This window comes from Thunnus albacares, chromosome 23, assembly GCF_914725855.1.
Source record: "Thunnus albacares chromosome 23, fThuAlb1.1, whole genome shotgun sequence".
In the NCBI taxonomy this organism is placed as follows: Eukaryota; Metazoa; Chordata; class Actinopteri; order Scombriformes; family Scombridae; genus Thunnus; species Thunnus albacares.
Window position 1 is genome coordinate 3,310,764 of NC_058128.1, and position 27,068 is coordinate 3,337,831.

The 27,068-nt window shown below is 38.9% G+C and overlaps 2 protein-coding genes across 5 annotated transcripts in view; one reads left to right on the forward strand and one right to left on the reverse strand.

The window, feature by feature from the left end:
- LOC122975305 (NACHT, LRR and PYD domains-containing protein 12-like) overlaps positions 1-27,068 on the reverse strand; it is a 224,994-nt gene that overhangs the window by 73,528 nt on the left and 124,398 nt on the right. The window lies entirely within an intron of this gene.
- Positions 4,682-26,921, forward strand: mdm1 (Mdm1 nuclear protein). Of its 4 annotated transcripts, none has more exons than XM_044343682.1 (16): positions 4,682-4,888; positions 5,646-5,745; positions 6,004-6,153; positions 7,278-7,454; positions 7,663-7,754; positions 7,840-7,977; positions 8,617-8,778; positions 10,399-10,490; positions 10,572-10,659; positions 19,863-20,089; positions 20,191-20,349; positions 22,969-23,051; positions 23,394-23,452; positions 23,547-23,814; positions 26,296-26,358; positions 26,446-26,921. In XM_044343682.1, the coding sequence occupies exons 1-16, from the start codon at positions 4,871-4,873 to the stop codon at positions 26,553-26,555; spliced, it is 1,986 nt and encodes a 661-aa protein (XP_044199617.1). In that variant the 5' UTR covers positions 4,682-4,870; the 3' UTR covers positions 26,556-26,921. The 4 variants fall into 4 exon arrangements, with proteins under 4 accessions (XP_044199617.1, XP_044199615.1, XP_044199618.1 ...); XM_044343680.1 differs by having other exon boundaries at positions 4,683-4,888; positions 10,572-10,665; XM_044343683.1 differs by having other exon boundaries at positions 4,683-4,888; positions 10,617-10,665.

A 27,068-nucleotide genomic window follows, 5' to 3' on the forward strand; every position in this document is an offset into this window, starting at 1 on the left:
CTACGTGGTTAGCCTAGTAGCCAGTAAAATACGTTAAGAACATTGTGAGCTATTATTCTGTTTGTGGAGTTCTAGCTTTGTTAACATATTCTTAAAGAAGTTAATGTACTTGTAGCTTTGGGCCACCTGGTTAGCCCAGCAGCTAAAGTAGAAAATGTTAAAAACATTGTGAGGGAACACTAACAATTATATTATGTTGTGTGGCAGATGTTAGTTGAATAGATTTGTTAGCATTCGCTCACAATGTTAAAGATTATATTCTGATGTTTGTATAATGTTAGCATTATTAGTCCTAGAAGCTAATGGAACGTGAAGATGCTCACAATGCTAACACTTTGCTTGTTGAGTGGTAGCATTGTTGTACATTCACAAAGAAACAAATAGGTGACGGTTATTGTGAACTAGCTTCTTGGCTAGCAGTGGGCTTAGCTTCTAGTCCTAGTGGCTAATGGAATATATAAGCAGTGTTGAGAGGGAATGGTAATAATGCTAAGGAATTGTTTGTCAGGTGTTGTTAATATGTTCAAAAAGAAACAAATAGGTGATGGTTATTGTGAGTTAGCTTCTTGGATAGCTTTGGGCTTAGCTTCTAGCCAATGGAATGTATAAGATGTGTTGTGAGGGAATGCTAACAGTGCTACCACAATGTTTGCTACCACAGAGAAACAAATAAGTGCTGCTTGCTTCTAGATAGCTTGTCACGCATCAGTTAGAAGAACTTATTAGGAATATTCTTTAGGAAAAGTGTTGAGTTTCAAAATATCAACAATGAAACTTTAGTATTTAGGTAACAAAATTATAGTTTAGTTAGCTTGTTAGCCAACAGCCCATGGAATATTGGGTATATTGTAAGGGGATGCTAACAATGCCATAATCTCAAAGAAACAAATAAGTGAAATTAGCTGCAGGATAACTTATTAGCAGAGCAGCGTGGTGAGCTGACTCCAGATCTGCTGCTCAGGACGGACATGTTGCCTTTAGACAGCAGACTCACACTGGTCCAGTACCCTCCCTGTGTGTGTGTTTGTGTGTGTTTGTTTGTGAGTGTGTGTGTTTGTTTGTTTGTGTGTGTGAGCTGCAAAACAACAATGAACCAGGCCAGTTTCTGTGATGACCTTTTTGGCCCGGGCGACGGGGTGGGGAGGGGTTGTGTTATATTTACTGAGCAGGACAGCCAGCTGGTGTTGTTTCTGTATTATTAACCATATTATTACCTGATTATTAATATTATTAACACAATACATCTGAGAGGGAAACACTGAATTATTGTGGGTCGATCGTTCCTGTTGGTCAACGTCTTCTCTAACTGATGGGCAGATATTAAGCTATCCATGCATCAGTCCCTCCAGGATTTCCAGAGGTTTTCTGTGATTATTGCAACAAAAAATGCCTGATTTTGCATCAGCTTTTTTAAAAAATTTCAACACAATTTGAAATGTTTTATGTGCTCTTATTGCTGTAAAATTGCAGGAACTGGGAAAATTGCAAGCAAAGGAAAATGTGTTTTGTTTTTTTTTTACTACCAGTGAAGAGTTATATGTAATCATTCTCTTTGATAAAAGCATACTGCATATTACAGAAACAACTATATTTAAAGTTTCACCTCAACATTAGCACCAAATAAAATCAGTCAATAATGCCATTAAAATAAATCCATTAAAATAAAGATTTATTGATTGCAGACAGTTTTGTATGCTTTACTGTAGAAAAGTGACAGTCCAATGAAGATTTTTATTTGTGGTCGACGACAATGTTATAAGGATTACAAAACAGTTTCCCTCCACTGTTATGCAAAACATTTGGGACTTGTTTTGCTCAGTTTATGGCACTTATTTTTGTTGGCAGGTGAGATTTGGCCATTTAATTTGGAAAAGTTGCAGTAATTTAGCAAAATCGCAAGCTCTCACAAATATTGCAGAGATTTCTTAAATTTGCGTTAATTATTGCGATTGCAATTTCCTGGAGGGACTGAAGTATGGAGGACCAAACCTGACCAAAAAAAGTTGGGTTGATCCTCCATATCCTTGTGAACACATGGATGGTTTTGGTGTCAGTGTTTTAATCAGTTTGAGAAGACAGTTGAACTAAAATCTCAGTGTTTATTTTTAACAGTAGCACGGCTGAAGTTGAGACCGACCCGGAGGAGGTTGGGCTTGAAGCTGAAGCCCCGCCCCATCATCTGTTGGGGCGTGGCCTGTGAAGCCACAAAAAAAAAAAGCCTTCAAACATCTGTCTTCAGTTTGAAATGTGAGAGTGTTCAGCTTACAGATACAGTATGTTGGACCAGTGACCTCTGTGAGTACTGCTGTGCACAGTGTTGTACTATTAGAAGTACTGCTGTCAGTATTCTGGTTCTCCTCCAGTACGTTCAGTCATGTAGCATGTTGATGTTTCTGTCAGTCTGACCTCCAGGAGGTGCTGCGACAGTTTGCATGCCGAGCAGAAGCTTTCAAGTGAACGGTCTGTTTGCAGCCAAGGTGGGGTGATTGCAAAAGAAAAAGTCAAAAGAAAAGCCGGTGTTGTGCTAGCCTCTGGTTGTTTCCCATTGAGGAGTTTATGGAAGCGGCTATGTGTTACTCTTTGAAAATACCTCCAATCAACCATTAATTTAATAATTTAATTTTTTGCAGCTTGTCCAAGTTAGTTTTCGAGTTTTTGCCTCATTCTGACGCTGTAATGGGAGCATTGTGTCTCGCATTCCACACTCGAAAACAAACTTGGACAAACGACACAAAGGTAGGATTTATGCTATATCAAAAGTGTTTCCAGACCATATTTTTCTGTTTTCATAGCGAAAATACTTCAATGATGATAATTAACTATTTTGTTTGATTAAATTCCCCAACTTTAGTAAAGAGCTACTCTCTTAACCCTCTCAATGGGAAGCATCCAGGACTGTCTCCCATGCAGTAGAGCTAGTTTTATAAGATGAGAATGCCCATTTTGCTCAATGGCTGATGGCAGCGTAGGGATGTCCCACCTGTGCTGGAGCACCCGGCCACGGCAGCAATCAGACCATTGTGGCTTCCAGAGTCACAGAGGCTGTGGTGGCATTCGTCATTTCAAGCAACTTCTGGAATTTGAACGTACAACAGCAGAGGCCAAATTTATACCCATGCTAAATTAGGATTGTTAAAATGCTTTTTTTTCACTTTTGACGGAGCTAGGTTAGCAGTTTCCCTCTTCTTCCTAGGCTAAACACATCCTGGACCTATCTCTGCACTGGATTCAGAGATTAAACCAATTATGATCCTTGAGGAGAAGTGGCATTGAAGTGATGAGTGCAACCGCATCCAAATGCAAACTGGAATGACTCATTCACAACGAGATTTTACATTACTGAAATAAATTGCTTCTATTTCTCTGTATGGCATGATGACCAGTGAAATGTAAAAGGAAGCAGTTCAGCCAATGAAGTATCAGGTTAAAATCCCAATTCCATTCTGCTGAGTCATTGCAGTTCAGCTGTTGGGGAGTTTGAAACTGGTATAAAATGGTCTGAACTGGTTTCTTCCACAATAGAAACCCACAGCAGCAGCGGGAGGTAGGGAGGGGGGGTGGGGGGTGGGGTGAAGCCAAATGTAAAGTAAAAACTAAAAAGCCTTAAATGAATAAAAGTGGTGCAATTTTGTAACAGCAACCTGTGTGTGGAGTCATTTTGGATTAGAGATATAGATAGATACACCGGTTATAGATACATGTCACCCTCTGGTGACTGAGTTTTGTAAAGTCATGCTGTTTTAAAGATAGAAAACAAATATAAAAGTGAGGAGACTTTCATATAGAGAAACAACACCGCAAACCACATAGACTTTATTTCATTTATTTTTAAATAGCACATTCTTACATATTTAAAATATAAAATACATAAAAACGTAATCAATCAATAAGAAATGTTGCATAAATCCAGAAACATCACTGACAACGGATAAGATAAAACTTTACTGATCCACAGTTGGAACATTTAGCCTTGAAGCAGCACAAGAAACTGGTTAAGTATACATAAGAACAGCACACAGTAAAGTAAAAAGTGTATATATGTATATATATATATATATATATATATATATATATATATATATGTGTGTGTATATATATATATATTTAGTAGAAGTAACAAATGATTAAAAGCTAGAAAACTATATATAGTAAGCTGAATAACATAAAAGTAAATCATTCAAATATAAGTGCAAAACCAATAGTGCAGTAGTTTCCTAATATTCTAGATCATTGTGACATGCTATACATAGTATTTTCAAAATACAATGAGATTGTTTTCAAAGTGCTTAACATTGTCTGCACATTGTGTTAAAACAAAACACAATGATGCTCACCAGAATAAAGTAAAGGAAAAGAAAAGGAATGATACTTAATGATAAAAGATGGTGAAAGACGACATCACATAAAAGCATGTTTTAACAGATTTCAGTGTGTACATATTTATATATAAATTTATTTATATATAAATGTATATGCATATATAGTATAATAAAGCATATGATAACAGTATGAATATAGTTTGACAAAACGGAAAAAGAAACTTAAGTAGGACGTTTCATGCAGGACTTATACTTGTAATGGAGTATTAAGTTTTAAAGACAGTTTATCTCAGACAGGATTAAAAAGAGGAGCTCAAAGTTGTCATTGTTGTCTTGTTGTGAACGCGCCTGCGCATGACGCTGAGCTGCTGCTATGGCAACGGCTGCGGCTTGTTCCCGTAACTAAAGTTGAGCAGCTGGTTAGCATGCTGGCCCAGCTGGTTAGCCGGTCGACGCTGTTAACCAGCTCATTAACTAACTAACTAACTCAACTGGTGTCATAATGGCACAGAAGTGACTTCCTGCGGCGTTTAATCGGCGGTGAGAGCGTCATGACTGTCCGCTTCAAGGTAAACGGCAAGTGTTAGCATCATTAGCGTTAGCAACAGGTGAGACGAATGAATGGATGCTAACGATCGTAGCCACCTTAGCTCGCTAACTGCAGTATTTATAATGTGCTAGTGACTGAATTGCCGACAGCTTTAGTTACGGTGAGTCTGTCGTGTCTGTTTACCGGACATGAACGTGCACGATCCTGCAGAGTCAGGATGAATGTGATTTAATCTAATGTGATCAGAGCTAATCCGGTTCAGATTGTACTTGTATTGACCTGACTGTGCAGCAACAACTACTGTTGCAGCTGTTAATAACATGATAACAACCTTAACGCCACCACAATGCACTTTAATATTAGTTAGTAATTCAAATAATAATTATTTTACAGTATTGTCCGTATTGATTAGTGTCTAACGTTAGCTGTGCTTGTTTTTGTCTGAACTGTCAAATCCTTGACTGCAGTATTAAACGATAGGTTCACAGTTTTTTTCCAGTCTACCTTGAAACAATAGTCAGGTGTCCAAATGACCATTGAAACATGTTTTTCTTGCTGTAATCATTCCTCCTGTTCATACTGACCATTACAAGATCCCTTCATAATGTACTTACAATGTAGGTGATGAAGGATAAAATCCATCAGTAAATGTCAGTAAAAAGTAACCAGACACAAAAGACTAATCAGCCTGAGTCCTCTGCAGCATCAGACAGCAGCAGGCGGAGACAGCAGAGTCCAGCAGAACTATCTTGTGTATGTTTGTGTATTTGTTTCAGAGTCAGAGTGAATACCAGAAGAGCTACAAGGTTTCCCGGTCCAGAAGTGTGTCTCCTCAGCGCTGCGCCCCGTTGGCCGGCCTGCGCTCTGACCAGATGGGTACGTACCCTGACCTGATCAAAGTTTACTGTGAAAAAGCTCCACATACAGTCGTGAAGTTTGTAGCTGATTTGCACCAGTAAAGATGTTGTCTAAACAGAGAAAAAAGCAGAACCTGAGAAGCTGCTGTTTGTTTTTGCAGTTGTATGAACACAGAGCAGGTTTTTCTCATCATGACATATTTAATCTATATTATATTAACATTTAATATTAAAAGTAAAAATCAGGTCTCATATGGTTGACCTGTCTGTGTCTCAGTTATCAGCAGAGAACCAGGTCTTCAGCGTCGGAAGAGGCTCGGTCCTGCTGGTCCTGCTCAGTCCGGCAACTTTCTGCTCCGTCCACCAGATCCGCAACTGTCCATCACTGAGCCGACTCTTCATGCACACAGAACAGCGCCCCCTGCTGGTAGAGACACATGTTGACGATATCCTACTCTTAAAGTATCTCATGAAGTCATCGGATCCCTGTAATAACAAACATTCCAACTGTGACATCAGAATACTCTAATATGTATATCCTGTAGTAAAGACAATATGAGTGTTATAGTTCAGGGTTATGTTGTCAGACTTTGCTCAACATTGATCTCATATGTTTAAGATGTTCTTCATCAGACTCAGCTGTTCTTTTTCATCTTTAGCTGTACTTTGTCAGCCTCAGCTTTGCTTTTAGCTAAGAGAGTAGGTTCACAATTATTCAAGTCTGCCTTAAAAAACAGTCACGATCCCAAATGAGCAGTGAAACATGTTTTTCTTGCTGTAATCATTCCTTCTGTTCATACTGACCATTAGAAGATCCCTTCATAATGCACTTACAATGGAAGTGATGGGAGACAAAATCCACAGTCCTCCTTCTGTGCAAAAATGAATATGAAGCTTCAGCATCCAAATGAGTCAAATCAAGCAGATATCTTTCAACATTACAGTCTTTTTAGTGCCAAACTTCCTGTTTTTGTTACTATACTTCCACCGCAGCTCAACAGGGAAACGCTGTCCGAGGAAACACAAAGAGGGAATTTGATGCTAAAAAGACTGTAAATGTGTCAGATATCCACTTGATATGACTAACTCAGACTGCTGAAGACTCATATAAGCTTCACATCTACTTTTAAATGACTGTGTGGACACACTGTGGATTTTGGCCTCCATCACTTCCATTGAAAGCACATTTTAAGGATCTTTTAATATCCAGTATGAACAGGAGGAATGATTACAGCAAGGAAAACCTCTTTCACTGCTCATATGGACACCTGACTGTCCTGACTGCTGCTGAAGACACACTTGAAAAACTCGTCCTTCAACATGTGCACAGTCAGCGTGTCAGTATGCAAGCTTTTAATACAGTATGTAATGTTAACATACTTACGGTTGTAGCTACTAATATTTTATCAGTATGTTACAATAAATACAGCATGTCTAATGTTAGTATGTTAATGCATAACATTAATGATGTTAAAATTGCAAAAAAGTTATTTTAGCATGTTGGTATGTTAATGCTTTAGATGTCTTCCTCCTTCTCCTCTTCATTACCAGCCTCTAGGAGCCGTTCAGCCCACAGGAAGGAGCCTTCCATGGACCCAAAACCTCCAACACCAACACCTGGATCACGGGTAGAACCTGCATCTTCTGCAGAGCCTGAACCTCCTGCAGGACCACGACCTGCTGCAGATTCTGAACGTGCTGCACAACCAAGAACAGCTGGAAAATCTAGTAATTTCATTATCTTCTCACACACACATATTAATTCTGTTTTCATCGTCTTAATTCTAATAAATATAATTTGAAACACTGAGACAATCAGTTTTGTTTAAATAGCTCAGTATCACAGATTTAAACATCACATTACATTACATCACGGTCTGTCCCGGTCGAGCCATATTGTTCTTGTTGGTGCTACAGCTGCTTTCTGTATTTTCAGCGAAGCCCCACCCCTCTAAACCTGACAGCCAACCACAGCTCAGCAGCCCTGTGACTGCAGCACCTGACGGACGGCAGCCCTCGGCCAATGAGGTCAGACGAAATATAGGCGCATCTGTCTTAAAACGACACCTTTACTGAGTTATAAATGAACAGGATTCCTCACCTGGTGTTGCAGGTTCAGCATGCTCTGCGGTTGAGAGCGGGGTTGAGGTCAGGAGGTCAAAGGTCAGGAAGTCAGAGGACAGAGTACAACAGACAGTTCAGCTGGAAGAAACCTCTGGCTGCTGCTTCACCTGTACTGACTGCAGAACAGGTACAGTACTAACTAATACTTCCAAATACTATGAAATACTACCACATGCTTCACTCATACTGACTGTAGAACAGGTAAAATACTAAAGATACCACTAAATGACACTGAAATACTACCAAATTTTACCAATATTAATCCCAAAACATCTGTCTGACAGTTTCACAACTGGTGAAATACTACCATGCCCTACACAAAAATCTCAAATACCACATACATTTTAAAATGATACAAAAAGCAGAGGCAATGAACATGTGCTAGCATTACCACTAATGCTGAAACAAACAATTAGCCAAGTAATTGATAAGTGGATAGCCAATGAATACTACCAAAAACTGTACTGTACACTGTATATGTTGTAGTAGTACTAGTTGCAGTGGTAGTTCTGACTTCCCAGGAGGTCTGAACACAGTCAATAAAAAGTTAGTGTGGTTTAAAGATCTGCAGTTCAGCTGTGTGTCCACTAGGTGGAGATAGACAGTTAACTCCTGGCTCATCTGGAATGTGACCTTTCTGATCACTTCACTGGTTGTTTAACCATTAATTTGATGTAACTGGTGAACTGTTGTTTTCAGTCATTACTTTTAAATGACTGGTCATTGTTGCTGACCTTTGAATCCCCCCCCCCCCCCCCCTTGGCAGGTGCTCTACTCCAGCAGCAAGTCTGTCCCCCCCTTTAAGAAGAACCCCATTTCCATGGAAACAGAGTATCAACAGAACTTCCAGGGTCTGGTCCCGTCCGCCAGACCTCGCCTTCGGAAATATCTGGAACATCAGAGAGTCCCACTGTTTTACACACACATGGTAAACAAACACGCACGCACACGCACACGCACACACACACACACACACACACACACACACACACACACACACACACACACACACACACACACACAAAAGCTCTATTTCAAATAATTATTTATATCTGACATGTTTTTTCCACAAAAAAGTTCAATTATCTTATTAAACAAACATCCCCTCCCTCATTGAAAAATCCAAAATTTATGAATATGCAAATATTGTTGATTTCTGAAGTTAAACCTCTGGACACAAGCCGTGTCCTGCTTCACTGTAAAATTCACTCTCAATGTACGTACACTGCAGGCTTCAAGTTTCCACATCACACTTGTGTAAGTTTCATACTGGACCATGATTGGCTCCAGACTAGATGTGATGTCACAAATCGTGAATGTAGGTACATGTGTTAAACTGACATTAAAAAAGGGACATATTCTACTTTTTTGGGATTTTCTGTCATTTATATATCGTTATGATGTCGGATGTTAAACATGGTCAAAGTTCCAAATCTTGAGGTGGACATGACGCAGGTCTCAGCCTCCTCTGAATGTCTGTTGCTGAACGACTGTTTTCTTTGTTGCTGAGGTTGTTCACATTGTCTCAGAATAACTTTCCTCCTTCAGCAGATGAATGAAAACAAACTCTGCACATATGGCACAGAGAAGAGAACAACATTCAAGTGAAGGAACAATAAGAAAAACACATTTCTGATTGGATAGGGACTTAAAATTTGCACTAATATAGACAAGTAGTAGAGTCTGTAGTACTCTGATCAGGTAAACAGTCGATTGGTTAATAGTTGAGACGTCTCTTCTTTAAACTTACCTTTCTGCAAAAGCCTAAAAGTACATTTTAATGATATTGATAATAATAATAATACATTTAATTTATTTACAGCACTTTTAAAAGGCACTCAAAGATGCTTTACATAGATGAACAAATTGGCAAAAAGAAGTTATACAGAACAACAACAACAACAACAACAGCAGGAGAGACAATGTTAAAGGTACAAAACAAATGCAGTAAAAGATAACCTAAGACATGCTTTTATATCTATATTTTCCCTTTTATACCTCTAGTCTGTCTTGCTGTTTGTTTGTTTTTTCACTTATGTCATAAAACACACAGTACTCGATCTTTCCTGCAGTCCTTTAAAGGATAAGGCTGGTTATATTCTACATTTAACAAATCCCATGAAAAGACCAGAAACCAACCGCGTGTTAGTCCGTCACTCAACACTTTATGACTTCCCTACTCTGTCCGTGTCTCTCAGCTCCAAGTTCATTGGTTCCTACTGAAAGAAAGAAAGAAAAACACCTCAAAATATGTAGTTTCGTGTTTAATAGCTGGTGACTGTAGAAGGAAATTTGTTGGGAACTATTTGCAGCGGCGGATGAATCCACATTTGGTTTACTAATGAGTATTTCTGGCCACAGGATGTTATGTGTCAGATGGAGTCACAAAAAAAATTGTGTTTTCATGGTGATGAAGGTCTACGGCACAGAAGAATAAGATATATCAGATAGATAGATACTTCTTAGCAGATCAAAATGTAGAATATCACCAGAATTATACTTTAACTCTTAATAACAAGTGTCTTGACTCAGCTTTTTTGATGTGCAGAGCAACAAAAAGAGGAGGGAGGAGTCAGAGAAGATGCCCGGCTCTGACCAGGTGACCACGCCCCCTTCTCCTCAGGTTCAGAGAGGACACAGGTGTGTTTGTGTGTGTGTGTTTGTGTGTTATTGTGTGCTGTGAATTCATTATGTTTATGGAACCGTCTGTCTGTCTGACAGGATGTTGACAGAGTATCAGTCCAGCTTTCGTTCTCCCCTCTACAGGATCCCGGAAGAAGGCGGAGAAATGGACGCAGACGCTGCTCAGGTGAATGTATGTTGTCATATTAGGAGGTCAGGGGTCAGAAACTGTCTCTATTACTGGACTCACTTATCAACCTGCAGGTCAGATGAGAGGATAGTACAGAGAGAGGATGTGTTTAAATAAAGATATAAACTTAGAAAATAAAATGAAAATATGAGGAAAATGAGTCTCTAATGCGTTACAATATTCACAGGAAATAATCTGTTTAAAATTGCATCCAAATTGCAAGTTTTAAACAAACTTCCTGCAGGTATTGAGTTCTCTCTTTTGATTCTTCATACAGTTATTGTTCTGTACTGTCAGTGGTAAAATAGGGGTACCTTAGAGAGGCGATATTAAGCTTCTTGGAATTATCTGTTATTTATATCCTGTTATGATGTCGGATGTTAAAAATGGTTAAAGTTCCAAAACTTGAGGTGAACATATGTAGAAATGCTGCCTGCAATGCATAAGTCAGCTTGTCGCGCATGCGCATGAACCACCGTCCATTCTGTAGCCTTGGTTGCTAAAGTGTTTCCATGTGTTGTTCACATTGTCCACTTTCATATTTCAGACCTGATTCAGGCTCCAACATGTACAGATGGATTTGAGAAGTTGACATTTGGAGTAGAGAAGGAGAAAAAGAAGTGAAATCCTGCTACTATAGATTGTTTATGTATCCTCTGGAACCGGAGGAAGCTTCCTAAAGCTGACCTTAGGAAGATCTAAAATGGCCTGTTTCAGACAGACTGAGGGGCTGCATAAAGGACCAGTAGAAGATAAAATAAGTTTTAAAATGAGTTTTTAACTGTAAATCATGCAAAGATATTCCAGTAGAGCCCCAGAATATAAATACATGGATTCAGTGAAAGAAAGTGGTGGTAAGGAATAATGAATTTGTCTTTTTTCAAAAAATATCATGAAACTTACTGAATAAGAACATCGACAGCGGTCAGCGTTCAACCACTTTCAGCTTTTAACCACTAAACTTAAACTCACTGTACTTTGTCCACCTGCACATTTAAACACATCACAGTGAAAGCACGGTTGACTGATCACCCTCTCCCTGATCACTGTTATTGATGTGGTAGTCGGGGAAATTCGCGTAACGTTTGTGTTTTTGTGTGTGTTGCTGATGGAAACCAGAGTGCTGAGTGTCAGCAGTGAAACCACAGAGCTTCATTTCAGGGAAACAACAAACTGTTAGTCACTCACACACACATGCACACACACGCGCACACACACACACACACGCACAGGTAGGTTCCCACCAACCTTGTGGAAAGTGTCGTTGAGGAAGGGGGCAGCTGCTCGTACGTGTAGAAACACTTTTCTACATGAAATCTGCAGATTTGAGCTGACATCAGTTCAACATCAAACAACTTCATTCAAACAGGCGTAACGTTTGCAAAGTTCAACAAAATACCATCAAACATTCCCCGAACACATGCAGGGAAAACAGTTTCTATCACTTTTAGTCTTAGTCTTTTAGTCTTACATTTATATTCCTAATATTTTCCGACTGCTTTTATGCTGTATGGCCAAAATCTTTGTGTACTTTTGGTCTTGTTCAGCTTGTTATTTCTCATTTGAGCCCCTTAGTTTCAATGAAAGAAGATCTGGTGGCAACAGTTTGTTTGTTTCTTTTCTGTTTCAACATGACAGTGGACCTCATGCAAGAACCACTACAACCGTCACATACACTTTTCTGATACTTATTATATATTCTTGCAGCTAACAGTGTAACATCACCTATTGTAGGCTATAATATTCTCTCCTCTAATGTCTCTGTGAGACCTCTCTTATTAGTCACAGAGCGCTTTGCTTTAGAAAGACGCTTTTTAGCATCTAACTTCACGTCAAAGCATCCCCTCTTCATTTCTGTCACAGTACAGCGCTGCTCTGATGGATTCGTATTTTCTACTATAGTTTCAGCTCCTCTAATATGACTACTGACACTGATAAATATGTTTTTCTTTGGGAACATTTTTGTGAATGAAACTGTCCCACAAACCGAGCGGAACAGGTCGCCTTATATTATCTTAGGGTTGTTGATTATGCTAATAAGAAAATCTCAGGATCATTCAGCTCCGTTATGAACATTCATCAGGCTGAAATGAGCGATTTACGTCAAGTTTGGGAACTTAAAAGCATTTATTGAATCCGACTTTGAAGACTCTTGCATGAGGCCAAATGTCCCCGTGTACAAAGCCAGCTCCATGGAGAAATGGTTTTCCCAGTTTGGTGTAGAAGAGCTTGACAGGTCTGCATAGAGCCCTGACCTCAACCACATCCAACACCAACGAGTCAGACCTTGTCACCTGACATCAGAGTTGAACCTTACTAATGCTCTTGTGGCTGAATGGGAGCAAATTTCTGCAGCCAGGGCCCAACATCTGGTGGAAAGCCAGAAGCCATGAGAGTGGAGGCTGCAGATTAATGTAAATAGTGATGCCATCGCAAGTTGTCACATTTATTTAGCTTAAAAATTTGGTCTCATCAACAGCTATCATTCTTTGGAGGGAAACAGAATCACAAACCAAACATGCCGAGATTTATAAAACAAATTGTATCCATATATTTAAGTGTTAAAGACTATAAATGACTAATAACAGGTTTTTAAGCATTACTGTCTGTAATGTTTTTTCCTGGGGGGAGTTTACAGTCTGCTGTTAAAACTTACAAATAGTGGCTTTATTATAAGCAGATTCCAGTATTTTTAGGCTTAATATGTGTAATTTGAGTAGTTTTAGTCCAGTAAAATAAATGTAATGAATAAATAAATATTGTTCCTAGTAGTGGGGACATGACTCTGGAACAATATTTAGACCTTCATGTTGGGAAATAACTTAATAAACAGTTTCCTGAGTACATAACCGAATGGAAATGCTGCACATGCAATGGCTCTGCTTCATGGTTTTATTGAGTCACCCTGCAACACTGACGATAGTGTCCCAATTTGGGGTCGACTCTTCTGAATCTATGGCCGTCAACAGATCCATTTGTGGGTTCAGGTGTGATTTTTCTCTCTTTTTTTTTTTTTTATTCCCACAAAATTTAAATAAAAGCCTTGTTAGAAAATATGCGAAAGAAAATAAAGAGGGAGTGAGGGGAGGGGAGCATAAAAGCGAAACCAAACAGAAACTGAAACAACTTTACCTGATCTGTATTTCATTGCTGTTACTAAGTGAAAAAAATATACAGCTACGACCAAAGGCCTCACAATGTTAGAAAATAAGCAAGAAAAAGTAGTGCAGGAGAGAGAAAGGAGCCATTATAAAAGTGAAAATAAATGGAAGTTTAAACAACTTTAATTAATGTTTCTTTGTGGTTAAAGATAAAATGCATACAGATAAAACTCAGCAACACTCCTCACTCAAATTTGCCACTCGAGTCCCGTCAGTCCTTTAAATAACAAATCAAAAGCTCTACAACTGTAAAACTCAACTAGAACAACTTAAAACACATTAAGCATGCAAAGCTCTTCATATTTAACAGTTATTATATTACTCAGCAAGCTGATCATAAGAAACATTAATGTGACTGTGTGAGCCTTTTAAAAACAAACGTCAGAAACTCTGAGAAAGAAACCATGAGACTATTACATTAAAAATACACACCAGTTTATGAGGTACATCTTGCTAAAGCTAATGCAGTATAATATAGCAGACCGAGACAGGTGTTGATTCATCTTTATGGTCATTTATGGTCATCCTGACTTTTCATCTAGTGCCATCGTCAGTTCAAAATTTCAATTTGTCCAACACTTTAGTTTACGACCAAATACCTGCAGAAGCCATTCAGTTGTTCTTTGTGTTCAGTGCTAATTAGCAAATGTTAGCATGCTAACACATTGAATCAACACAGTGAACATGGTAACTGGGAACATGATGTTAGCATTTACAAGTACAGCCTCACAGAGCTGCTATCATGGCTGTAGCCTCATATAATCTTTGTTTGCGTTTGTTGTTTGAGCCTCAAGTCAGTTACAGTTAAATATAATTTTCAGGGTTAGTGCATTTCTGAAACAAAGCCTATATGCTTACCCACACTGATATAAAATATTAGAAACAACTCTCAGCACCTCTATAAATCATGAAATTGTTGCAGGGTTGTTTGATTAGACTGTTCAAGTTTTAGCTATGTGTACCTAATAAACTAGGAACTGAGTCTATACTTTTCTGATTTGCAGTAAGTTTTGTTCTTGAGATGCATCTCACAACCCGAGTTAGCACCAACAGAAAGCCAACAATGCTGCAGCTTCTTTTAATTTCACAGAATCTCTTCTAAATAAAAGAACAAACAATACTAAGCCACTGGTCGAGGAATCAGTGGGCGATTAACTTTCCGAGCGTGCGGTGAATCTGTCCCATGAATCGTTTCACCATGTGGAGGGAGCTGTCAGCTGACGTCATGTGCTGGCTGTTCTGAGGAAACAATCAAACTTTCACCGACTCAGTCATTCAGCATGCTGACAGTCACGTAGAGAAGCGCCGTGTCAGGCTTCATCTGGGGGTTGAGGTTTAGGTTAGAGACAGGTTGAGGTTTGGTCTGATAACGGGGTCAGGGTTATCCAGTGTTTGGACTGGGATCTAGAGCAGGTTACTGTTTTATCAAAATCTGCAGCATGAGGTGTTGTAAAGGTTTCATATTAAATTATCAAAGCAAAGATGTATAATTTGTCTTCTTGCTCTTAAATTTGAACTAGTTCTGATACAGATTTGTTTTTTGACAAAGGAAGAACAACACGTGTTTAACACCTCCTTATCATTTCTCATAACTCACCATGAAATTTGCTAGTCAGCATTTCCCTTCTGCGTGTATTTACTGTTTAATACGTGCACTGGCTGATATGTCAACCATGGGCAACATCAGCAATGTTTCCACACGTAGTTGAGTTTGCAGATATTTGACATTTGAGTGTTTTCACAGACAGAAAATAGAAAAGATTATACTTTTATTGTCCACCTGGGTGGAAAATTGTCTTTGGCTCACCAAAACTTGAGAATGCACTATAAATGATTCTTACAAGAAAAAGATAGCAAAGCAGTCAGTAAAACAAACACAGAGAAAAGTTTTTTAGCAGTGTTTAGCAGCACTCCAGCTAAACATTTCTTTTTGTTGCTGCTCTCTGAACAGGCTGCATGTCAGTTCAGTGAAGTATCAGCATACCTGCAGCCTAGAAATATATTTATAACAAGTCAAAATGTGTGTGGTCACCCTCTCTACTACTACTCTGCTACTCTACAACTACTCTACTACTTTTAACACCCAGAGCCAAAGTGTCCTCATGGTGGTGATAGAGAAAAGGTAAGGAGGTCACTAAAATCATTAAAAGGGACCTATTATACTCATTTCCAGCTCTCTATTTTTTTTGGACTCCACTTGAGTAGCTTTGCATAATTCACAGTTCACAAAAACTCCTTATTTATCTTCTACTGGCCCTTTATGCAGCCCTTTAGCCTCTGTCTGAAACAGGCAGTTTTAGATTTCCCTCCCTTCTGCCCCCTTCCCTAAAAGCCCACTCTGTTCTGATTGGTCAGCTTCAGGAAGCTTTCTCCAGCTCTGGAGGCTACGTAAACAAACTATACTAGTCTGATTTCGATTCTTGTTCTCGTTCTTTACACAAGATACAAACTTCTCACATACATCCGTACTTGTTGGAGCTGAAATGTGATCCGAAATATGAGAGTGGACAGCACGAACATCCGGAGCAATAAAGATTACAGTAGGACGTCTCTGTTTGGTGACACTCATAATGTGCTTATTGTTTGACATCTTTATCCTATCTGTGTTCAGCTCTCTGTAGTTTTGTAGCGTCTGTGGTTTGAAGTTTAGTTTCTCTTTGCATTCCTGTTTGTACTTTTAGATATCTGCCTTATTTTACTGTTAGCTGATTGCTTTCAGCACATATCAGAGTCGTGTTAAGTTACTGCTGATGAAAACCAATGTTTCCTTTTTTGCTGCTCAAAAGCTTTTAATGACTAAATAACAGGAGACTTTTATTGTGAAGAATTTACAGGAAATTGAATGTGTTTATCCACCGTTTTAGCAGAGCTTCGTTAGTGGCACTATTGTTCTGATAAAACCGGTCAATAGAACAAGATATGGAGATATTTGGAGCTGCTTGCTCAACGGATCAGTTAGAAATAATGTAGGAAGGAATAGCACAAGCAGAAACAGCCACAGAAACACTATAATATTAGTGGTGCTGATCAGTGAACTCCAAGGAGAGCAGTTGACACACATGCTGCAGCGCTGCAGCAGATGACCATGTAAAGAAATCTGTCACGAGTTTATGTCAGCGAGGTTTGAAAGTAGAAAAAGCTGTTGGAAACCAAGCGTTCAGAGTAGTCTGAAGCCTGAGCTTTTTGCTCACAGGGATTACTTCTATGTACGTTTACCTCATTATTTGACACTTTGGCCATGTTCAATATGACCATCCGACATGTGACTGAAAATAAGGAAAAGCATAATAAGTCCCCTCTAAGAATCATCCTCTGACAGTCTGCTCAATAATTGTTGAGAAAAATGTAGGTAACAATATTTATCACTATCGATTAATCTGCAAAAAAATTACTTGGATCGTCAATATACAGTACAGACCAAAAGTTTGGACACACCTTCTCATTCAAAGAGTTTTCTTTATTTTCATGACTATGAAAATTGTAGATTCACACTGAAGGCATCAAAACTATGAATTAACACATGTGGAATTATATACTTAACAAAAAAGTGTGAAACAACTGAAAATATGTCTTATATTCTAGTTTCTTCAAAGTAGCCACCTTTTGCTTTGATTACTGCTTCGCACACTCTTGATGAGCTTCAAGAGGTAGTCACTTGAAATGGTCTTCCAACAGTCTTGAAGGAGTTCCCAAAGATGCTTAGCACTTGTTGGCCCTTTTGCCTTCACTCTGCGGTCCAGCTCACCCCAAACCATCTCGATTGGGTTCAGGTCCGGTGACTGTAGAGGCCAGGTCATCTGGCGCAGCACCCCATCACTCTCCTTCTTGGTCAAATAGCCCTTACACAGCCTGGCGGTGTGTTTGGGGTCATTGTCCTGTTGAAAAATAAATGATGGTCCAACTAAACGCAAACCGGATGGAATAGCATGCCGCTGCAAGATGCTGTGGTAGCCATGCTGTTTCAGTATGCCTTCAATTTGGAATAAATCCCCAACAGTGTCACCAGCAAAGCACCCCCACACCATCACACCTCCTCCTCCATGCTTCACGGTGGGAACCAGGCATGTAGGGTCCATCTGTTCACCTTTTCTGCGTCGCACAAAGACATGGTGGTTGGAACCAAAGATCTCAAATTTGGACTCATCAGACCAAAGCACAGATTTCCACTGGTTTAATGTCCATTCCTTGTGTTCTTTAGCCCAAACAAGTCTCTTCTGCTTGTTGCCTGTCCTTAGCAGTGGTTTCCTAGCAGCTATTCTACCATGAAGGCCTGATTCACACAGTCTCCTCTTAACAGTTGTTCTAGAGATGTGTCTGCTGCTAGAACTCTGTGTGGCATTGACCTGGTCTCTAATCTGAGCTGCTGTTAACCTGCGATGTCTGAGGCTGGTGACTCGGATGAACTTATCCTCCGCAGCAGAGGTGACTCTTGGTCTTCCTTTCCTGGTGCGGTCCTCATGTGAGCCAGTTTCTTTGTAGCGCTTGATGGTTTTTGCGACTGCACATGGGGACACTTTCAAAGTTTTCCCAATTTTTCGGACTGACTGACCTTCAGTTCTTAAAGTAATGATGGCCACTCGTTTTTCTTTACTTAGCTGCTTTTTTCTTGCCATAATACAAATTCTAACAGTCTATTCAGTAGGACTATCAGCTGTGTATCCACCTGACTTCTGCACAACACAACTGATGGTCCCAACCCCATTTATAAGGCAAGAAATCCCACTTATTAAACCTGACAGGGCACACCTGTAAAGTGAAAACCATTTCAGGTGACTACCTCTTGAAGCTCATCAAGAGAATGCAGACTGTGTGCAAAGCAGTAATCAGAGCAAAAGGTGGCTACTTTGAAGAAACTAGAATATAAGGCGTATTTTCAGTTGTTTTACACTTTTTTGTTAAGTACATATTTCCACATGTGTTAATTCATAGTTTTGATGCCTTCAGTGTGAATCTACAATGTCAATAGTCATGAAAAGAAAGGAAACTCATTGAATGAGAAGGTGTGTCCAAACTTTTGGTCTGTACTGTATATAAAGTCAGAAAATAGCGAAAAACGTCTTTTATTTTTTCCAAAAGCTCAAGGTGACGTGTACAGATTGCTTTTTTTTTGTCCGACCAACAGTTCAAAATCCAAACATATTCATTTTTCACTGAGATAAAACTGAAAAAAGCAGCAAATTTCAGGAGCTGGAAAACAAAGAATGTTTGACATTTTTGCTTGAAACATGAGAATAAAAATAGTTCCTGACTTATCAGCTCATTGAAAACTCAGCAGCCAGAATTTCAACTGGGACAAAGGAACATGATCACATTTTCTTTTCAGTTTGAAGCAGTTGCTTTTGTACCAGAGGAAAAGGGATCTAAATGACTGTAGTTCCTGCCCCCCAAAAAGTTCCCACTCTGCGAGTAGATCTTTCTGATGGTCCAGGAACTATTGTAAAAGAGTACTCCACTGATTTAGTGTTTCCACTCACAATGGACAGTTTAAGAAAAAATAATAAAAAGTGATGCAGCAGAACCAGAGATATCATCTTTTTCATTCCACACGTTTTTCTTTCCAGTCAAAATCTGGAATCTGTTGACCACATTACCCACAATACTACTTTTACGCATATGAACAAATGCTGTAGTGTAAAATCAATGGGGTTTCCCTAGTAGTTGACTTGACATCTTGTCTGAAAAGAGCGTGATGAATAGCGAGCAAAACAAAACTTAATTTGCTGATCTCTTTAATGTGGTTATGTACTAAAGAAAAAAAAATAACCACACAGATTTTCACCATTCACTTTTCTAGAAGCGCATCCTGCCTTTCAAGCATGTTCAGTCTCTTTCTGTTTCTGCACATTTCCTTTATTAACTTTCATATTAAAAAGTTGCACAACAGCAAATTACAAAAAGGACAACATGATGACTGCAAAACCTCTGTCTCAAAAAGCAGAGCTGTTTTTATTATAGTATATGTATTTTATCATTGTTGGTCTTCAGGACTTAATAAACTGTTTGACTTTAGTTCAGGACTCTCTGTTTGTTCCCTAACAGGCAAAGGAGTTGAGACAGAAGGCCTTGCTGTACCGCAATCGAGCCTGGGGCACTAATTTCTCCAGAGATCACCTGAGCCAGCTGCTGTCTGAACACAACGCTCTGTGGGAGCCGTCAGACACCACAGACTCCGCTACAGATCCCACAACCCCCCGTCTGACCTGCGACCTCAGTCATAATCCAGACAGCCGCAGCTCTTCTTCTGTGGAGGCCCTGGACCTGGCCAGGTGAGAGAACATACGTCATCGTCATCATCTTAAAAGCTTTTCTGAGCTGATTCTGAATGAAATCAGGTTTGTTTATTTCTGTCTGTGTGTTTTGTTTGCAGCCGCTCCAGTAACTGCAGTAAGAGGTCTGTCGTGCCGTCAGGTGACATACAGCATACAAACAAAAACACACGAACAAATGCACAAACACCTCCGGGGTCTGCTGCTGAGAGGATTTTGGCCTGGGGAGGAGAGGAAGAAGAAGAAGAAAATACAGATGAGTACGTTTCTCTCTTCAGATTCTGTCCCTTTATTGTTTAAGTATATAAAGATGTGAGTAAACTATGTAAATTAAAAGTTGAAGGTCAAAGGAGGACAAGGATGACTCAACGATTATGACTCATGTCAGTCAGAATTGTCACAGTTGCATTTTTTTCTTTTGACTGTATCAGGACAAATTGTGGTTAGGGCTGCAACTAACAATTATTTCCACTGTTAATTAATCTGTCGATTATTTTTTCAATTAACCCATCAGTTGCTTGGTCTATAACTTGGTAACTTAAGGCCCACTTCTGATTGTTAAAAAAGTTTCCGAGGACCACCCTCCCAAATAAATGAAAAAAAAAAACAATCAAACAAAGAAACGAAAAAAAACATAACCTGACAAAAAAACTGGGCTGTAAATATGTGTTAGCCACCTGTCAGCTGTAATGAACAAAATAAATATTCTGTTTACCCTCAGTGAGACACCTGGGCTTGCTTCTGGGAAAAATATGATCAAGTTGTGGTTTGATAGGTGAGAGACTGACACGTAGAGTAGCATCCAAGTTGCTTTCAGTTTGCTCCTTGTCTTTGATTTTGTGATACCTTGTGTAAGAATGGAAAACCCTTATTCACACTAACAGGTGGTGTTGAAAAGCAACCCAAATTTGATTTCTCGTTTTGACAGAGAACAATACTGACTGGCAGCCAGTCTCCAGAATGAATCAAAGTCAACATGTGTGAGCTGAAGTTCAAGCTGCTGTCTGCTGATAGTTCCATCAGTTCATTTTCCAACACAGTGGACACAGCCATGTCTTCTGAAGCAAGATCCAGCTAGCTGACTTACCTAACGATGTGCTGTGATTGGTGTGGTGATATTGAAATGTAACTGGTCATTTAAATTATGCATTTATATATATTGTTTTTATTTATGTAGATATAAAAATGACTAGCTTTGTAAAAAATAATTTTAAGTATTTGGCAGTCCCACTGCCTCCGCGGCCCACTAGATGGCGCTCTGAGGCCCACTGGTTGAGAATGGCTGGTCAAAACACAAAGTGACGTCCTCAAATGTCTTTTTTTTTTCAGTTACTGTCATAGAGAGTACTGTTTCTCCTCACATATATAAAAAGTCTCTTCCCACTCTGACATGATCATATATTAAAAAAAAAAAAGCATGACATTTATTTTTTCTGTCACGCTAGCGATGTGGCCTTTATGTCTGTCAGTCAGTCCTCCACTTTGGTCCAGAATGAAATATCTAAACAACTATCAGATGGATTGCCATGAAATTTTGTTCAAACATTCATGTTTCCCAGAGGATGAATCTTACTGACTTTTGTGATTCTGTCACTTTTTGCCACCATGAGGTTGAAAGTTGTAGTTTTGAGTGAAATGTCTTGACAAGTATGTGATGGATCGCCATAAAATTTGGTTCACACATTCATGTTCCCCTCAGGATGAATATTAATCACTGTGGTGTTCAACTTTTCATGTAGCTCCATCATCGGGTCACAAATTCATTTTGTCCAATATCTGCAAATTCCTGCAAAACTAACGACACTCCCATCAGCCTCAGCTTTGTGTTTAGTGCTAATTAGCAAATGTTGACATGCAGTAAGATGGTGAACATCATGAACATTATACCAGCTAAACATCAGCATGTTAGCCTTTAGCACAAAGCGCCGCTGTGCCAAATAGCAGCTGGTGTGGCTGAAGACTCTTTGCCTAGTTTCTGTTCAAAAAGTCTGAAAGTGTGTCGTCCTACTGAACTCTGATTCTGCAGCCTCGCTGGCTCTCAGGAAGCATGCGTGTGTGTGTGTGTGTGTGTGTGTGTGTGTGTGTGTGTGTGTGTGTGTGTGTGTGTGTGTGTGTGTGTGTGTGTGTGTGGTGATAGTGATATTTGGCTTTGGACATGTTCACACACTGACTGTTAGTAGGTTAAGGGGCTGGTATACGCCTTCAGACGTGCCTGTCGGATGGTCAGATAGCTTTGGAAACCCCCTCCCTCAACTATAAATACATTTGATGTCTGACGTGGATGGACAACACAACATAAGAACGACTTGTGATCAACCATAAACAGCTTTACGATTGGCAGGTTTACCACAGAAAAGAGCCAGACAGCTGGTGAAATGTTGTTCCATCGACATAGTAACAGGAAGTCCAGCTGTGTCAGACCTCTGTAAATATTTGAGTCGGATTCAAATAAAGCTTTGGAATTTTTTTGAATTCGGGAAGGAAATACAGGGCCCCCCCTTGTGTAAACACAATTTTTATAAACACTCATTTGTTCACCTATTAATAGACTAATCAATTATTAACGGTAGACAGCAGGACAGAGAGGCATGTTTTTAAGCTTGTAAAATGAGATGTGTCTGTTTGTTTGTAATTTATTTACTAAGGTGAGAATGCTTTGAGATATTTTTGCCTTAGAACTTGCAGCTTTTTAATAGAGTGAATGATTTTGTACTCATTTGCTGGTAATTTCTCATCTTAAGCCAGTGTCTACACCTGTTTTATTAATTGTGTTTTTTTTACTTTTTATTGTGATGTTGTTGCAGCAGTTTCCTTTATGAGATAAAAGTGACTGTAACCTTTAAAAATGTGTGTGTGTGTGTGTGTGTGTGTGTGTGCAGGGAGGAGGGAAGGTTACCGACTCCCAGGCTGAAGACGCGACCAGTTCAGAGGACTCACCATGACGTCACCACACCTGCCACAGGTAAACACAAACACACACAGCTTAGACCATAGCTTAGACCACAGATGTGTGACCCGAGCAGCAGCTGCCACATCCTGAGGCTGAAATACCTTAAAAAGTAAAAAAAAGTACCACCAACAGTCACTAGATGCTCCAGCTGACTCCTGTTCAAAAGACCTCAACTTCTCTAAGAAATATTAAGTCAATCATGTTTTTCATTGAGTCATTATAGTCTCAATCTTTAAATTCAGGCCCTCTAATAAGTGTGTTGGTGGTCATTTTGGAAGCTATTGCTCCTTTAATAAGATTTGAAGGCTGATATACAGTCTGTGGTGTGACCTCTGACCTCTGTTTGTGTTCCAGGAGGTGCCATACTTGTGGGTAAGCTGAAGAGCTCTGATGAATCTCCGTCCAAACAGCAGGTGATTAAATAATATTATATATATATAACATGAAATAACATTTTCTGTCCTTCACATCATGTGATGATGCTGACGTCACTGTCTGTGTGTTCAGAGGTGTGGCTCGGCGGTTTCCGTGGCAGCGGGGGCAGACAACGCCGTTAACCTGCCTGTCACACATAAGGAGGCGTGGCCAGAAAACAACTCCACCCGCCTCCACTCTTCTGGTCCCGCCCCCAACCACAACCCAGCCTCCAGTCCTCCCTCTAAACCAATCAGGATGAAGCAAACGCCTCCTTCCCCCGGAGCCCCGCCCCCGCTGGTCCCACCGCCACAGCACTGTATCCAAGGCACCCTGAGACACCCCGACTTCCAGCACAACGGTGAGCATCAGCACCACCACTGCTATTGATAATGTATTGATTTAATGTAGGTTTTATAAAACAACCTACACATAACACACATCTCCACCGCTTCAGCTGGAAAACTAACAAACTAAAACACTCCGATTCAAACCAGAAACACAAAACAAAAAACCTTGAAGCATGACTCAGGATAAAAACAGTTACTACCAGGACAAATTAATTGTCGAGTCTATATATAATATACATATAATATCAGAGAACAGTAAAACATGACGTCTAAAAACAAAGGAAAGCTGCAAAATTTAGTATTTTTGCTTTAAAAAATGATTAAATTGATAAAATAATCAATTATCAGAATATTCTGCAACAATTTTTTGTTAAATGATGATTTTTAAAATGTATTATATTTATTCTTTTTGACAGTTACTGTTTTAATCATTCTTGTTAGTTGTCAGTTGATCGATTAACTGATAAATTGATACTGATATTGCTTTTGATTCTAGTCAGGTGACCTGGCTGCTTATTTTTATCTTCTGTTGATTTTTATTCATGTTCTTCGTACCCAAACGTCCCTCCAAGAAACCAAAAACTAAAGAAAAACTGTCAAATTAATTACAACTTTCAACTCTTCTGTTTATAGACGAGCAACTATAGACCAAAATTCACTCAAATTTTATTAAAATATATTTTATTCGCCATTTTAAGGCCTCTCTTCTGTTATCTGGCTTGAAATTTGATGAACATTTTTTAAGCTATAAGAAGCCGAAATATCTGACTGTAAATGCCGTTTCATAAAGTATTTGTGTTACTATTTACCCGATCTATGTCAAATTAAATATAAATTAATTAAAATAATGACCAGAAGGGCTGAAACACTCAAAAATACCATCTGTCTGACACCTTGTTGGTTGTGATAGAATCAAATCACACACACAACAACACCAAATATTCACAAAACAACAACAACAAAGAAAAGACAACATAAACACACAGATTCATTCCAACGTGAGCAAAATTAAAACAAAATGACACAAAAGGACTTGTCATTTGGACTTTTTGTCATGTTTCCTAAGCCGTTCAGTCCAAATTAAATGAGAGGTTTCAGATGTTTTCAGGTCAGTGTCTCTTCTTCACGTCCTTCTCATTTTCTTCTCATCCAGTTTCCTCAACAGATCAGATTTCATATATAACCTGGAAAAATGGCAGTGGCAGATTTAGCTATGTATTTGACAATATGACAAAACACAGTGTACATAGAGCTAAAACAATCTGTCATGTAATCGATCAGTCAGTGGAGAAGAAAATTAATTATGTGCTATTTTGATAATAGAGTCATTAATAAAGTTATATAAAGAATCACTGGTTCTGTCCTTTCTAATGTGAATATTTGCTGGTTTTCTTTGTCTTTTGTGGCTGTAAACTGAATATCTACTGTTGATCGGACAAAACGAGACAGTTAGTTTGGTTCTGGAAACTTGCGCAAAAATTATTTAAAAGTTTATCTGAAGCTAATATGAAGCTTCAGCGTCCAAATGAGTCAAATCAAGTAGATATCTTTCAACGTTACAGTCTTTTTAGTGCCAAAGTCCCTCTTTTTGTTACTATACTTCCAGCTGCAGCTCAACAGGGAAACACTGTCCGAGGAAACACAAAGAGGGAATTTGATGCTAAAAAGACTGTAAATGTGTCAGATATCCACTTGATATGACTAACTCAGACTGCTGAAGCCTCATATAAGCTTCACACAGACTTTTAAATGACTGTGTGGACACACTGTGGATTTTGGCCTCAATCACCTACATTGAAAGCACATTTGAAGGATCTTTAAATAGCCAGTGTGAACAGGAACTGTATAAATCCATAAATAATGGCAATAAAATGTTTTCTATTGTAGTGTAGTCTGCAGGGTAATAACTTCAAAAGTCTGAACCAGTAAAATAAAATAAGTAAATAATAAAAGCAGAAATGAACAAAAGCACACACACACACAAAAAAAAACAAGAAGAAACTTCAAGTGTCAGACTTGAGATGAAGTTTCAAGGTTGCATGAATTTGTGCAAATGTTGTCTCTCTTTTTTATTATCAGATTAATGATGATTGCAGAGTAGTTCCTCGATTAGTCATTTTGTCTGTAAAATTTCATGAGAAATGATGGTTATCATTTTCCAGAGTTGAAGGTGACGTCTCCAGATGTCTTGATTTGTCTCATCAATAGTTCAAAACACAAAGATATTCAGTTTCACTTTCGTGTACGACAAAAAAAAGCATCAAATTTTCACATTTGAGAAGCTGGAACCAGAATATATTTGTCAATTTGCTTAAAAAAATGACTAGAATATTAATTTAATTATCAAAATAGCTGCTGATTAAGTTTCTGTCAATCGATTATTTGACTAATCGTTGCAGCTCTATTGTGACAGAGAGTTTTAGCTCATGTGTGATTGTAGTTTATTGATCACATGGTGTGAATGATCATTTACGTTTCCTTTACCTCTTCAGGTGAGTTGGGTTTGAGATTCAGGGAGCTGCAGTGTTCAGGAGGAGGCTGCGGTTCTGATGAAGGTGAATCTTTTTAAAGAAATTATAAAATTAAAACACAATCTCACCTGTCTGTTATTCATTTTTAAAATCCGCTCTCCTGTTGCCTAGACGACCGTCTCTCGGTGATGTCGTGGCGTTCGGCAGCTTCCTGCTCCATGGCGTCCTCTGTCCTGGAGCGCGCTCAGAGGAGACGAGATAACTTCTGGGGGAAGAGATGACCCCCCCCACCCCCCAACCAGATCATTGCTGTCACCATGGAAACCAGCGTGTTGCTTGTAGAGTTTTTAGTTTGTGAATCATTGTTGTATAATAATGTATTTTCATAGAAGAAAGTGATTAATTTAAATAGTGAGAATCATGTGTTTTTATAGATGAACTGAAGGTTCTGGTAATTATTCTGCTGCTTTAGTTTTGTAATAGATGTTTTTTATGAATGTAGTAAATTATGTTGCTGCGATCAAAGTGATAAAAGTGACATGAACAATATCTCATTTTTGTTTTTATGTCATTAGAGACAGATAGAAATCATGCAAATTGTATGAGTCATACAAAGTTACCAAAAAATACAAAAATGTGAATGTGAACCATGTGAATCTTCTCTCTGTTGACGTTTCCCATAAAAAAAAAAAAAAAAGTGGTTTTGTTGGTTTAAAAGGAGCAGAAGTCAGCTGCAGTTTATGTGTTTCCTCCTGCAAGACTGACGTTTGACAAGCTCAGAAGAAATTTCCCCA

What these genes read in the sequence shown, in the direction of transcription:
- mdm1 (XM_044343680.1), top strand. An exon ending in CACTGTTTTACACACACATG is followed by an intron (nt 8,779 to 10,398) that starts GTAAACAAACAC and finishes TTTGATGTGCAG; the next exon opens with AGCAACAAAAAGAGGAGGGA. An exon ending in GAAGAAGAAAATACAGATGA is followed by an intron (nt 20,350 to 22,968) that starts GTACGTTTCTCT and finishes GTGTGTGTGCAG; the next exon opens with GGAGGAGGGAAGGTTACCGA.